This window comes from Strix uralensis, chromosome Z, assembly GCF_047716275.1.
Source record: "Strix uralensis isolate ZFMK-TIS-50842 chromosome Z, bStrUra1, whole genome shotgun sequence".
NCBI classification, from domain to species: domain Eukaryota; kingdom Metazoa; phylum Chordata; class Aves; order Strigiformes; family Strigidae; genus Strix; species Strix uralensis.
Genome location: NC_134012.1, coordinates 72,838,322 through 72,853,791, shown reverse-complemented (window position 1 = coordinate 72,853,791; position 15,470 = coordinate 72,838,322). Strand labels below are relative to the sequence as shown.

Below are 15,470 nucleotides of genomic sequence, written 5' to 3'. Positions count from 1 at the left end.
CATGAGGAAAATGCAGTGGAAATGACCGAACTATACTGTTGTCTCAGTAACAGCTACATTTTGCTAATTCAAGAGGAAAAAAGCCTGAATAGGAAACACTGGAAATTACACTTTCAGATTTGTCTCTCTGGCTGTTCTTTCCTTTTATATTTTTTTCTGTGTAAGAATTTTGAATGCAGTCTTTGGGAGTTACGATATGCATGGGTTCTTGGGTCATGGTTTAACCCCATACAGCAATTAAGCAGCTGATTGCTCACTCACTCCTCCGCCCTCCCAGTGGGATAGGCAGGAGAATCGGGGAAAAAAGGAAAAACTGACAGGTTGAGATAGGAACAGTTTAAAACTAAAATAGAATAAAACAAAGTAGCAACAACAACAATTGTAATGAAAAGGGACATAATAAAAGAGATAATAAAACCCAAGAAAAGAGAAGTGATGCACAGTGCGGTTGCTCACCACTCACTGACCAGTGCCTGAACAGCAATTCACCCCTTCTGCCCAACTGGCCCAGTTTCATACTGAGCATGACGTTCTACAGTATGGAATATCCATTTGGCTAGTTCAAGTCATCTGTCCTGGCCATGCTCCCTCATGGCTTCTGTGCACCTGCTCACTGGCAGAGCGTGGGAAACTGATAAATCCTTAACTTAGGATAAGTGCTGCTTAGCAACAACTAAATCATCAGTGTGTTATCTACAGTATTCTCACAGACCACTGTACCAGCTACTAGGAAAAAAATTAATTCTCTCTCAGCCGAAACCAGGACATCTTGTAAAACTATACTAATGCTTTAATTTAATGAAGTTGATTAAAAAAAAATTTTTAAATCCATATTTTACCTGAAATACTGTTTCCAACTTTAGTAGACCCATGGTAAGGACATGTGCTAAAAGATGGCTTAGACAAAACTTGTTAAACTGTTGTCCTGGTTTAGCCAGGATAGGGTTAAGTTTCCCCAGCAGTGGGGGGAAGCTCTAGCCAGGTTATTCAATACCATGCTGACGTCACCTCCTGGCGCCCAAGCGTGGGAGCGCGGGAGATTCGGGGAACGCGTGTGTTGTGCGATCTCTCTCACTGCTGTACCGGTAGATATCTTGCTCTGTTCATTGTTATTACTGTTACTGTTGTTTGTTTTGTTGCTTTTGCACTGTTGTATTAAACCTCTCCTTATCTCAGCCCTGGGGCTTTGTATTTCACTCCCTTTGTGGAGGAGGGGCAGCGGCCGCATGGTCCCGTCAGGGACTAAGCCACCACAACTGTTGACTGAGATAGACAACTTCTGGAAGAGAGTAGCCTTTGTAAAGCTACCTATCTAATTCTGAACCATTGGGACAATTCTTCAAAATAATATTACTGTTGATACGTGTTCTTCTAGTATAGTGTTTTCAGATTTTTTTAGGATTCCTCAATTATGTCAACTTCCCTGGTTTTATGCTGTAATATGAAGTTCTTCAGAACTTATCAGCAAACCCTTTTTTGCTCTATCTTATGGTAACTCGTCTGTCCATTTATTTATGCTAAAATGTTTTCATAAATAATTATTTATGAATATTAACTGCAGTGTGCTCTCTCTTGCATTATGTATTGCTAGCACAAAGTTAAAATACAGGAGTTCGCTGAAAGGTTAAAAACATTTTTATTCCATTCCAGAATCATCATAAAGTATCAGTCTGATCCCTCGAATTTGAGTGTACACATGCACTGCTTTCTCTTTAGCAGAAACTGTACAGTATTTGCAGTCCCATTGTCAACAAAAGTCACTTGAATAGACACCCTACCAACAAGAGATAGTTTGCACAGATTTCAGATTCTTTCAATCTTCTGCTGAATAATCTGCAGTTGCATCACTGTAGCGTTGTAGTGTGAAGATAACTTAAAATTTTGTATATGTTTTTATATCTACCATAGAATCACAGAGTGGTTTGTATTGGAAGGAACCTTTAAAGATCATCTAGTCCAACCCCCCTGCCATGGGCAGGGACATCTTTCACCACATCAGGTTGCTCAAAGCCCTGTCCAACCAAATACATTTGCATTTGTGTGTGTATGTTTGTGTATATGCACACAACAGCTACATGCCAGTGATGCTTGTTTCTCTACAACTGTAGACAAATAATACATCTATCAGTAGAGGAAAAACTGCAGAGGCTATCAGTAGGGGAAGGATAGTAGTACTTGATGTGGTGTCTTTCAGCTCATAAATCCGTAGTTGAAACATTGCTCTTCATGGTTGTCAGCTGTAAATCACTTTTATGTTCTTCCTTCTCGAACATCAGATGTTACTACCCACACGAAATCCTAGTGACAGGATAAAAAAAGCTAATAACCAATATGCTGGTTGTGTGGGATACTTCAAAACAAATTTGGAATTTGAGGGCTGAATTCTTAAACCACAGGGAAGTGTCTGGGCTTTTTTAGGGATGGGAAAAAAAAAGGTAACACAAACTAAAACTGGGCATATATTTTTTTATTGTCCCTGTTATTTAGCAGCTATTTTAACATTAAGATTGCCTTTGGGAAGGGGATGCCGAACACTTGCATAGGATGGTTCTCTCTGTTCATATGGTAAGAATTAGGGAGTCTAAACATACATGTTTCATCCAACTTGTTAGTGCTGAAAGCATAGTACTACTTTAACTGAAAGATGTACCAGCAATTCTGAGCTGATTTACAGAAATCGAAATACTGCTTACCAAGGAATCTCTTCAGCTGATGCATTTTATTTCAGAATGACTCCTTCCACAGAATGGTCTTGTAATGCGTTGTGATGCACTCGTCCTCCACTGAACAAGTGCAAACTTCCAGCATGGGAGTTGCATGCATGAGAAGTGATGTAGATACTAAAGTACAAATGTTGGGAGTCCACCAGCTGGTGTCAGAGCTGTTCTGGTACTGTTTCCTTCTGTGTTCATGATGGTAAAAGATAGATATACTATTTAGGAGTGAAGCACTTACCTTTGTGGTTTTGGTGACGTTAGCATTAATTATCGCAACTATGTTTTTGTGCTACTGATGTCCCTCTTCCATGGATAGTAGAGTCATGAAGCTTTCACTAGAATGCAGTAGACAACATCGTGCTCTGTGCTGCAGTGAAATGCGTGTAATTTGGTAGAAAAACAAGCATGAATGTTAACTGAAAGTTAAGCCAGAGAATTATTTTAGGTGGTTACATTTATTTTCATGGAGTTCAAAGCTCATATAAAAACATATTAATGTTTCTAACCAAGTTTATAGAGGAGGTTAAGCTGGTTCACAGTGAAAGTTGCAGTCTTATGTAAATGCTGGTTTTTCCTCCTTTTGCCTTTACTGCAAAAATAGTAATTTTCTTATCACAGCTTTATTTGTCTTAAAATCTTCCTCCCTACCCTGATAGTATGATTGTACTATTCTTACTAAAACTGATATGATTGACAACTCGTAGGGCTTGAGTTCTTAGTCTAACATTTAACCTTCTGTGAAACACTGTACAATAATTAGAGCATGGTGAGACAAAGCAGTCATCTAATTCCCTCTTCTTTTTTTAAGTAAGTGTGCTGTGATCTAGGAAGGTTTGTAAAAACAAAGGATCAAAACACCTGGGCTGGTGAGCAGTTGCAGTTAAGAGAATGCTTGTCTTTAACGCGCAGCTGCATGCTGCTGGTGACCTGTGCTTTAGGGAAACTGGTGCCTAACAGGTAGGCAGTGGCAGCTCTCTTCTGAAAGTTACTGGCAGTCTGTGAAGGCTAGTATAACTTGTTTTGGATATGTCAGTTTGGATCCAATAAAAGTACTTCTGGTGTTTTTCCCATATCTGCTGCTATCAACAGAATTACCCTAAAAAGTCAATTGTTTCATAAGTCATCTTAGATGCATCCAAACAAGGACCTTCTACTCTTCCTTAACAGTATAGCTTACCTACTGAGTAGATCAGAAGCATGTTTTGGTTTTGTGTTTTTTACTTTTATGTGGAACATGACATTCTTACAGACTTGTAATAAAACTTTGTAATAAAAGATTTTGCCTTTTGTGAGTTAATTTTCATAATGATTTTCCATATTAAAAGTTTAAGATATTTGTATGAGGGCATTAAGTGCTTGGTTATTTGTTTTATGGGGTTTGGTTTATTTTTAATTAATTAGGTGAGACTTAGTTACATATGCTTTAAAAATCAAGACTTTTTAAAGTATATACATTTATTTTCAAAAAATCAGGTTTTATCCCTCCTTATTAATATCTTGAGAACTGTCAGTGTACAACTGAAATGCAAATTGAATTCAGAATGCTAATTTTAAGAAAACTCAAGTTTCATTTGCTTTCAGCAAAAAATCTCTGAGGTTTTGAATTAGTAACAGTTACTGGCTTAGTTTCTAGAAAATCAATTTAAACTGTTGAATCAGGTTTTTATTTCAGTAGCCTTGTGTCCTTAGGTTCAGAGAGCACAGGGAAACACTTCATTAAGTGCTAGCAAATGAATTGTGATTTTAAAAGGATTAGGAAGTAATTTTCCTTTTTAGAGGTATGACTTCAAATTTGGGGCATAGTAATGATTGGCGACATACCATAAAAAAAAAAAGTTCACTGGTAGAAACCCATAACTTTTCTGGTGTTTTAGTTATTTTTGTAAACATAACTACTTAACAACCAGTGAAATTAAAATATCTATATAGTGCTTTATATTTTTGCCATGAATTGGAAATCTTGGGGGGGGAGAAGTATATAATACATCCAGGTGTTAGGAAATATTTACAGCTTCTTAAATAACAGGTCAGTGGCTTGCTGAAAAAGTATGTTAGTTTCTAAATCTGAACGATTTTCACAGTTTGTGGGTTGGGGGGGTTGTTTGGTTTATGTTTGAGGGGGTTGGGTGCTTTTTGTTTGGTTGGTTTGGGATTTTTTTTAGTAGAATAATATAATACTAGATTACAGTTTATTCTCAAGTAATAGCTCTCCTGGGGGAAAAAAGTGGATCTCTCTTGTATGCTTATGCAGTGCCTGTGAGACTGAATATGGTAGTATATCACAGCAGTGCTCTGAATTCAGAGTTTGTTTCATAATCAGTGATGCTTCTGTACTAATGTGTTTTAACCCGTAGTAAAATATTTTTGAGTTTAGTAGAAAAAACAATCCTTATGCTGTGTTCTAGTAAAGTAGTTAAGCTAATTGTTTTCTGTCCTTGTTTCGGCTGTGATAATTTTCTTCCTAGCTGATACAGTGCTGTGTTTTGGATTAGCATGAGAATAATGTTGATAACACACTGATGGTTTAGTTGTTGCTAAGCAGCACTTACCTTAAGGAGTTTTCAGTTTCGAATGCTCTACCAGTGAGGAGGTACACAAGAAGCTGGGAGGGAGCATGGCCAGGACAGATGGCTTGAACTAACTAAAGAAATAGTCCATACCATAGCACATCATGCTCAGTATAGAAACTGGGCCAGTTGGCCAGGAGGGGCAAATTGCTGCTCAGGCATTGGTCAGTGAGTGGTGAGCAATTGCATTGTGCATCACTTCTCTTTTCTTGGGTTTTATTATCTCTTTTATTATGTCCCTTTTCATTACAATTATTGTTGTTGTTACTCTGTTTTATTCTATTTTAGTTTTAAACTGTTCTTATCTCAACCTGTCAGTTTTACTTTTTTCCCAGTTCTCCTGCCTATCCCACTGGGAGGCGTAATTGCTGGCTGGTTATAAAGCCCAATATTTCCTATTGTATCTTCAAGTGTTTTTTAAAAGTTGGCTATTATTGCCCTGGTATTGTTCAGCATTGTTGTGTATACACTGGTAGATTTCAGGAAGAGGTGAAACGTAGAAAAAATATTAAGTTCCTGTAAATTAATTTTTAACTTTAATTTCACAACTTCTTAGAAATTCTTGATTGCAAATGTCTTAAGTTAGCCTTCCAAACATAGTACTGATCTTTCTAAAAACTGCGAATTACGGAATGCTTGTCTCCTATTGCTGTTTTTTCCTAGGTCTATTCTTCTATGTTGCTTTAATGTTCCTAGAAGTTAATGGGTATGATTCATGGAAGAATTGACAAGCTTGTTAGATGTAAATGCATTTTTCTGCTAACAGTTTTAACCGTACCTTAAGGCCTGTCCTTGTATGTTCCCTTATTCAGTAAGGCAGGAGCCTAAGGTGCTTCTTTCCCTCAGATGGGACACTAGTTAAGGGCATTCCTCTGTTTTTAACCCTTGCATGAAAATTGAGGGCAGGTTCCAAAACTGAAGTAAAAGAGGGAAGACCAGCGCTTATTAACAGATTACAGAGAAGGTGATTGCAGCAATGACATTTCTGAAGGAAATGAGGCCAAAAGGATGATCTGATCTCACTTGTCTTAACTGTGTGCAGCACTGACGTAATGGATTAGTCTGGATAAATGTTTCCTGTCCAAAAATGTCAGTCTGAAATAAGTTAACTTGTACTTCTTCAAATTTTCAGATGATCACAAGTTTCTGTAATTAAATCCTGAAGAGTAAAGTTGCCACTTACCTCCCTCATCTAGAGGAATGTGGTGACTAAATGTTTTAGAAATCTCATAAGTTCAGGTTTTGAGAATTCCCAAAAAATTCTGCAGATCTTCTGTGAACTGATGACTTAACAAATTGGTGGCTTGAGCAGTCGTTGCAGTGGCATCAGTGTTTTTCGTACCTTTTGTGCTGCATTTTTTTCAACATTTAACTTTTATGAAACAAAGTTTTGCTGCTACGTGGGTGTGACAGTGTTTTGTTTCTAATAAAAGGAAATAGTAGATTTGTGCTTTAGTGAAGAGGTCATGTCTCAATTGCTTGGATGACAACTCAGATTCGCCAATTCCCAGATCAGGATTAAGGTGAAACAACACCAGGGATTCTTCAATTCACAAAACTCAATTTTTATTTGCTCACAACAGATGTTGGCATGAAACATTGTCAGTAAGCCTTGCAACCCTCTGCAACAAGCGGTAAACCTCGTAACATACACCGACAAACCACAAAACTTACAACATACGCTGACAAGCAGCAGATATGCCCTGACAAGCCTTGCCTTATATGCGGGGATACAGGGATAGAGAATGAGAGAAAAAGGGGAGAAAAAGACCGCAAGAGAAGCAGAGGGGGAGAAAGAAAGATTTCCCCAGTCCTGGTTCCAGCGTTGGTCCAACCAGCTTAGGGGTCCAGCTGGGGAGCTGGCCAGGGCTTTGGCTCATGTCCTTTTTTAATTCCTTGCTCCTCCTCTGGGTGGGCACTTGGACTTATTTGGCTGATTAGGCATCATGTGCAGTCTGTGCTTCTCAAATTCTCCTTGCTTTGGTACATGCATAGTTTGTACCTTCAAAATCTTCTGGAAATGGATCGGTGGGCTTGGGGGTTGTTGGGGATTACTCCCCCCTCCCTGCAGGTATGACCTTTCTTAGCACATGCATTGTGAAAAGGGCTTCTCTATTGGCTCCTCAGGCAGTTGCTCAAGACAGGGAAGTTCACCCTCAGAAAAGTGTGGTCCCACCTCCGCAGGACCTCCTCCTCTCGCTTGTGTCTTCCTGCCCTTACCTGCACAGCCCTGGTGTTTCCATGGATACCATCTCCTTTACCAAAGTTCTTTGTTGGATGTTTGAGACATTAGCTGTGGTTTCATTGGACCGTCACAGAAGGCAGTATAGTTTCTTCTAAGACAGTACTCATTCTTCCCTGTACTAAGATCAGTGGTTTTTAAGAAGCTTTCCTTTCCATGTGTAGTTGCCTGTGATACGGAACTTGCCTGTGAATGTGAGGGAAGAGTAGCAGCCCTAATGTTTGTTTTGCTGTGTAAGATCTTGCCTCTTTGCCCTCTGTTTGCTGAATGTTTTCAGAGTAACAGAATATGAAGGAGCTTCCTGTTGAGTATGGAAACAACCATTAAAGTGAAACAAAATATTTTTATCTTAACCAAGTCTCAAATCAAACTACTTACACTTTACCTGTTCTGTTTTTCAGAGTACTGTAACTGAAAGTGCATCTTCTACATTTGAGGAAGGAATAATTCATGATTGAATGGTGGATAATAAGTAGCTGTCTTATTCCAAGAGTGAGAAGATATTCTGGGTGTTGGGAAGAACTGGATTTTCACCCTAGTCCAGCAGCTTTGCTGCTCACTTAAACACAGATGAATGAAGACCCCATTTGGAAAATCACCAGGTCAGCGGTCCAGAGCTGATGCAGGTGAGGGGTATTTCTGGGTGATTTTCTTTGGTTTTAGCAGGTAAAAAGTGTTCTTACTTTGTAAGGGTTTTTTATATATATATTAATGGTTTTATGAACATGTCATTATTCCTGTCTTAAAAGAATATTTACTTTTGTTACAGAAGCTGATGAATTGAAAAGGCATACATTAAATTAGTTGTACAGATGTGTATATATAAGAAGTGTTTAATACAGTCTATAATACTGAAGTTTTATTAGAACTGTAGGTTACGTAAAATTCTGAAAAGGAACAAAATCAGTATTGTAGGATTATGTTGACGTATTAAGGGAAGAATTGCTCTTGTTCATCTCAGAAGTGCTGGAACATAAACAGAAATTTATTCAGCATATGAATAATTTGGAGTAAAACTTCATGGTTTTATGGAAGCTGATCAGCCAGTAATTGTGAAGGAATCTCTTGAAAACACTACAAAAGTGCTAATACTGTTGCTATTGTGTATGCTGTCTAAAATAGGTTAGTCAAAGTATTTTAAAGCAATTTTTTATTCAGAGAAATGCAAAATATGATGAAGCGTTCATCCTCTTATGACTAGTTAGGATTATTCAAAGTTTTGCAGCTTGAAAGACTTATTAATCTCAGTCAGTCTTGTGCACTCTGTAGTAAGGAATTTAGCAATGATGCAAAAAAAGCATCAAGTGACCAGTGAGAATTGTTCTATAGATTGATACCTGGTCCTGTATAAATTAAGCTAGACTCTGCTTCAGCTGTGCATTCTGCCTCAGCTAGTGTGGGACAGGGACTACAAATTATTATTTGCAGGTTGGGAGTTCTACAGACCAGCAGTTTGAGAATGAAAAGGTTACAGATGAATGTTCATTCTTCTGTTCAATTATTTGCTTTTTAATTGAACTTACACAAAAACAAAAGTCAGTAGTCCATGACCTGTGCAGGGAAAGACTTTGTAGACCCATTGTGCAGCATATCACCAACCATTGTGAATTGGTGCTTTTCTAAAAGACTCAAGAAATTAAGCAGCTGTCATGTATAATTGGGAAAGTTCAGTTAACTTTGAAATATCTAAGCAATAGTCCATTCTGGTGCTTTCAAATACTCATCCATTTCATTGAGAACTGAAGTAACTGAAACTGGAAAATTTCTCTGAAACCCTTTGAAACTTTCACAACTGTTTACCTGTGATTAGCTTACATTAATGTTAATTTGCTGTCACTCATTTGAAATATCTACTGATTTTTGAAGGTAACTTCAACAAATCTTTTTAATAAATGGTTTCAAAGGAGAGATCCAGTGCAAAGTCTTAAACACTTGGTTCAGTGAATTTTCATTCCATCAACTGATGAGTCATCCTTCTTGACACTAGCAGAATACTAGTGGGAGTGAAATAGAATTGTATTGGTAAGAGAATAAGGTCTAGTAGGCTTTGACCTGGTATTTGATTTCAGTTTTGTTGACTTCTAAGCATTAACTGGGCATGGAAATTCAGACACTAGGTGTTTAAAGCAACTGTTAGAAAAGTTCTATCTGACGGCTTCAGTGTGACATGCAATGAACAACAAAAACTACAGCACAGATTTGAAATGTTATGAGGGTGATTCTGTGGCTGGATTTTTTTTTCTAATAGCCAAAAAAGTTACGCTAGGACATTTTACTTAAATACGTTGAGAAGAAAACTTTGCTTCCTATTGGTCTTTTGTCTCTTTTTTTTTTAAAAAAAAAAAAAAAGATAATTCATAGACTTATTTTGAAGAGTCACGTTTTCTAGTATTTGTTCATTATAGTTTGTCCTATAACTGGCACCATACCAAATTGTTGTTCAAATTGACCCACAGATTTATTTAGGTGCCCTTTTTGCTTTTTAGTATCACTGTATAACAGTTACAATTTGTCTTTATCTCTTTTTTTGTGAAGTTTTTTGATCATAACTGAGAAGTCCTTAAATCACATTCATTTGATTTATGTAGAATCACTGTCATTGAAATACAGCCGGGAGTCATACACATTTGGTCTGCCTCAACTTGTGGCATAGTTGTGGCCTAGGCTTGGGTGTTGTTGGTTTTCAGCCTCTGGCTATTATATTCTTGAGGAAGATAGGTTCTGACCTTGCTGTTGTTGCTCCTTCTGATTTGATGGGCTGACACTAGATAACCTTTCACTGCTTGAGGGGAGGGGTGTAGAATGGGAGTGGGGAGAAGCAAAGGAGGGGGATATGAAATTATCAGCTGTTTATTTCTTGATCATGGATATGCATTACGAAAGAGTACAACAGGCAGCTGTCATTAGGAGACTACATAGCCCACTCTGCAATGAAAACTGGGCATGGGAAAACTACTACTGAACAAGAAAGACAGAATATTTGTTTATCACAGCAATATTTTCTCTGATAGTGGTCAAATTATTCCTTTGAAAAGAACAGCAAATGAGTAATTGAGTTCATCAGAGTATAAAATGACGATTTTGATGGCTGGAAGAGAGGCCTTGCAATGTGATACAAGTTGAGATTATAGCAAGTTAGTTGTTCGGGGCTTTTTTCTTTTTTAAAAAGTGTCTCTAGGAGAGAAAGCTATCAAAAGTGCAACCAGGTTAAGTGTCAGAGTGGTTTAGGTGGCAACTCTCCCTCTTCTTTTTAGAAAGAGAATGTGGTTACAAACAGGTGGAGAGATTCTCTTCTTCAGTTTTATGTTGTTATTTTTTCCTAGCAAATAAACCTTTTTAGTCCTGCAGTTGTGACAGTGTTCTGTGCATTAGGATTAACTATGTGTCAGTGATCCTTGTGACCTTTTACAGCCTTTTAAAATGGTCATGGTGATGTTTTAGGTTGGGTTTGGTTTTAAGTTGATTTTTTTTGTTATTTGGAATGTTAAGAATTTACCCTAGTTAAGTGATTACTAAACTTGACGGTTACTTTAAACAATTAGTAACAACAATAACAGTGGGTGTAAGTATGACATTTGTTATCTACATAATCGGAGAGATACAGGTTTGATGGATTGGCTGGATGGCTGCATCTAATGAGTTACAGTCAAAAGCTCAATATCCAACTGGAAAACAGTAACCAGTGGTGTCACTTGCAGGTGTGTGGTTAGTAACTGCATCAGTGACATAGACAGTGGGATTGAGTGCACCCTCAGCAAGTATGCATGTTGAGACCCAGCTGAGAGGTGCAGTTGATTCACTAGAGGAAAAGGATGTCTGTCATCTAAAGGGACCTTGGCGGGCTTGACAAGTGGGCCCATGTGAATCACATGAAGTTCAACAAGGCCAAGTGCAGGGTCCTTCACCTGACTTGGGGCAATCACCAATATCAGTACAGACAGGAGATGAATGGATGGAGAGCAGCCCTGCAGAGAAGGACTTGGGGGTACTGGTGGATGAACAATAGGACATGAGCCAGCAATGTGCACTCATAACCCAGTATTTGGCTGGTTGTATCCTGGGCTGCATAAAAAGAAGTGTGGCCAGCAGGTCGAGGGAGGTGATTCTTCTCCCCTGCTCTGCTGTCATGAGACTCCACCTGGAGTACTGTGTGCAGCTCTGGGGCCCCCAACATAAGAAGGACATGGATCTGCTGAACTGAGTCCAGAGGAGGGCCGTGAAGATGATCTGAGGGCTGGAGCACCTCCCTTATGAAGACAGACTGAGAGAGTTGGGATGATTTGTCCTGGAGAAGAGGAGGGTCTGGGTAGGCATTAATGCAGCCTTTCAGTTTATAAAGGGGACTTATAAGAAAGATGGAGAGAGGCTGTTGTGATTTAACCCCAGCTGGCAACTAAGCACCACACAACCACTTGCTCAGTCCCCTCCCTGGTGGGATGGGGGAGGGAAGCAGAAGAGTAAAAGTGAGAAAACTCATGAGTTGAGATAGAGACAGTTTAGTAAGTAAAGCAAAAGCCACGCATGCAAGCAAAGTAAAACAAGGAATTTGCTCACTCCTTCCCGTCAGCAGTTGGGTTCAGCCAACTCCAGGAACACAGGGCTCTATCACATGTAACAGTTACTTGGGAAGACAAATGCCATCACTCTGAACATCTCCCCACTTCCTTATATGCTAAGCATGATGTCCTGTGGTATGGAATGTCCCTTGGGCCAGTTGGGGTCAGCTGTGTCCCCATCCCCAGTCTTTTGTGCACCTCCAACCTACTTGCTGCTGGGGCAGTATGAGGAGCAGAAGAGGCCTTGATGCTGTGTAAGCACTAATCAGCAGTAACTAAAACATCCCTGTGTTATCAACACTTCTCAGCACAAATCCAAAACATAGTCCCATATTAACTACTGCAAAGAAAATCAACACTATCCCAGCCAAAACTAGCACAGAGGCTTTTTACCAAGGCCTGTAGTGACAAGACAAGGGGTAATGATTTTAAACAGAAAGAAAGTAGATGTAGGTTGAGTATAAGGACAGACTTTTATACAATGAAGCTGGTGAGACACTGGAACAGGTTGACCAGAGAAGTTGTGGATGCCCTGTCCCTGAAAGTGTTTGAGGTCAGGTTTGATGGGACTTTGAACAACCTGATCTAGTGAAAAGTCCCTTCCCCCAGCAGCAGGGTTGGACTTGGTGACCATTGAAGGTCAATTCTGTGAGCTGAGGAGGTGGGGAAGAGGAGAGAGGTGAATGAGGTGATTCTGTGATTTGCTAGAACATCTGTAATAAGTCTTGTACATTATCAGGTAACATTTGGATGAGATTTGCTGTGCTTTACCAGCATTATTGATGCAAAGATCTTATTTTAACATTTATTGCCTTCCTTTTTTAAAGATGGTTGCTACTTCTGAGAAATTACATGAACACATGGTGTTTCAGAACAGCTAGATACTTTAAGTCGAAAACAAGTTTTTAAAAGCCTTGCCTATAAAATTGCTATCATCTGGGAGTAGATAATATAGCATTAGTGTAGTCTTTCTATTATTCATTCTTCCTGTTGATTAAAAGATAAGGTGAAGGCATGGAAATAGTTTACTAACTTTATATTTGATCGGTTAATCATGTAAAATCATAAAATCGTGGGATTCTAGGAGACTTGGGTCATGTATGGCCTACAGAAAACTCTCTGGAGGTATAGATAAACTAGTGGTTGTGTCATGTATTCATATAGGGCCAAATTTAATGCATTAATGAAGCTTTTTGCAACTGCCTTTGATTTGATCCTGTTGTAGAGACTTATCGATCAGTGACATTACAGGTGTGGTGGCTTCTTTGAAAAAGCCAGTTTTCATCTGTCTGGTTTGCCTGCCTACAAAAGAAATGATTTTATTTGTTGTAAAATGGGTGTAAAGGAAGAGGTACATTTGATTAAAATATCTAGGCTTGTGAAATCTATCTCTAGTGGAAAACATACTTCATAGTTCCATCCGGAAAAATAAAGGGTAGGATTGAAGATGGAGAAACAAAGAAAAGCTAGACTTGTTATTTTTTCACAACAGTAGAGTACATGTCTACAGCCTTTACGAGTTTGTCAAAGTATAGAGTCACTTTCCAGGATACAGTTCGAACAGATCAGCCAGCTGCTCCTATGCATGGCAGTGTGCCCATCTTTCTAATTAGTGTATGGCTGTCTCCAATATAGGGTAATACAGATTATCTTTTTTTAAATTAACTTATCTAGTATAACTGATTGTAAAATAAATTGTGATTACCCTTGTGTTTACACTTATTTCTGGCCTTTTTTTAGTCTAAGGATCCCCTATTTAATGCTGTATAAGTGAAAGGCATGGTCCCCTGGAGTCCTTCTAGCAGTTATCTCCCAGAGGTACAGAATCCCACCAAACTGCATCATGGTCATCCTTTACTGGATAGTTTGAAAACATAATACCTTAGTAAAGGAAAGAACAAGGAGACATTACATCATATACAAGCTTCTGTAGTTTTTTTCCCTGTTTAAAAGCAAGCGTAAATTGTTTCAGTACTGTCTTTGTGAACTAAGAAAAGAGATCCCAGTCCTAGATGTGACTTGTTTAGGATTGCAGTGAAATCTTTTGGCAGAGTCAGATTTCATTTTATCTCTGTACTTCTGGTCTACTTCAAAGTACTCCCTTCCTTCCCCAAACTCCTTTAAGTTGAGGTTGGCCAATACTAGGTGTGAGTAAGTATGTCAAAGTATTTCTTAGGTCCCTGAAAGTAATTATGAAATATACAAAAAAACTCCTGCGGGATCACTGCTGTTCTCACACTTCTGTGGGAACTGAAAAGCATCCAGCTTTTGCTGATTGTTGTGAACACAGGGGATATTCAGAGAAGTAAGATATTTTTGGTGTGTTTTGAAGAGCCTGTCTGATTTTCAGGGATTGAATGGAGGGTGCTGTCTGATGTGACTGACAATTAATAAAGACATTGGCAGTAGCTTTCTCCCTTCCTTCTCCCTGTTCTCTCTTCCTAACGCCCCAGCTGAAATGACATGTATACTTCCCTTGAAGTTAACATCCTTAAAGAACGTTTCTTTTAGTGTGTCTTATTTTCTTTACCTGTCTTTTTCTAGAGGAAAGTAGAAGTATTCAGAAACGTGGCTTCTAGTTTTGCTGTTGAACTTTAAGGATCTGTTGTAAGGATCTGTTATAAGCAGAATTAACCAAGCGTTGGAAAACACACAAACCACGTGACACTTAAATGCTTAATTCTGTTGCTCTTGACTGGGAACTGTGAATTGGTTATAACGGGCTTTACCCACCTCAAATTAATAGTTTTTGCAGCCATTCAAAGACTACCTCGCATTAGCTTCTTGAAACAAATGTTTTATCTTGGCATGGGTCAGATAATACTTTGCAAGGAATAGCTGATAGTTACAGAGGTGCTTTGGGATGTATAGCTATTCCTCTGTGTGACAGCATACTTTTTGTGTTTTTACTATGGGTGGTTGTGTCTGTTGGAACATACTGTCTTTTTGTGCTCTCTCTGGACTGTAGTGTAAGCTTCTGTTAGGGAAATGGTCTTTCACATGCTGCTGTTAAACAGATAGAAGTGTGTACATCTTATTGATGCAGTTTTGAGGATTACAGCATTATGTAGTATATGTACGGTCTTAGAGTGTGGAACTAGTTTCCTAAGTGTAAAAACTGTAGTTGTTTGGGGGTTTATTACTATTTTTTTATAAATAATATCTGTAATTGTTTTAGCAGTTACTTTGTTTTAGATGCTTTTGATAAATAAAAAGTGGGAGAAAAAGCAATTGGAAACAATTCCAGTGTGTTACTATCATTTTGCCTGGACATTATCCTTCATTTTTGGTGACTGAAAGGGGATCAGGCAGTGAAATTTGGGGGGGTGATGGGGGAGGGTGAATGTGAGTGTGCTTAACACTGCAACTGCTAAATCAAGCTGTCTTA

General features: G+C 38.6%; 1 protein-coding gene across 5 annotated transcripts in view; it reads left to right on the top strand.

Moving 5' to 3' along the window:
* SPIN1 (spindlin 1) overlaps window positions 1–15,470 on the top strand; it is a 67,828-nt gene that overhangs the window by 33,140 nt on the left and 19,218 nt on the right. For all 5 annotated transcript variants that reach the window (XM_074855152.1, XM_074855156.1, XM_074855154.1 and 2 more), the window contains exon 2: window positions 7,928–8,152. In XM_074855152.1, coding sequence (XP_074711253.1) covers window positions 8,101–8,152 — 52 coding nt within the window. In that variant the 5' untranslated portion in view covers window positions 7,928–8,100. The remainder of the gene's footprint in view (window positions 1–7,927; window positions 8,153–15,470) is intronic.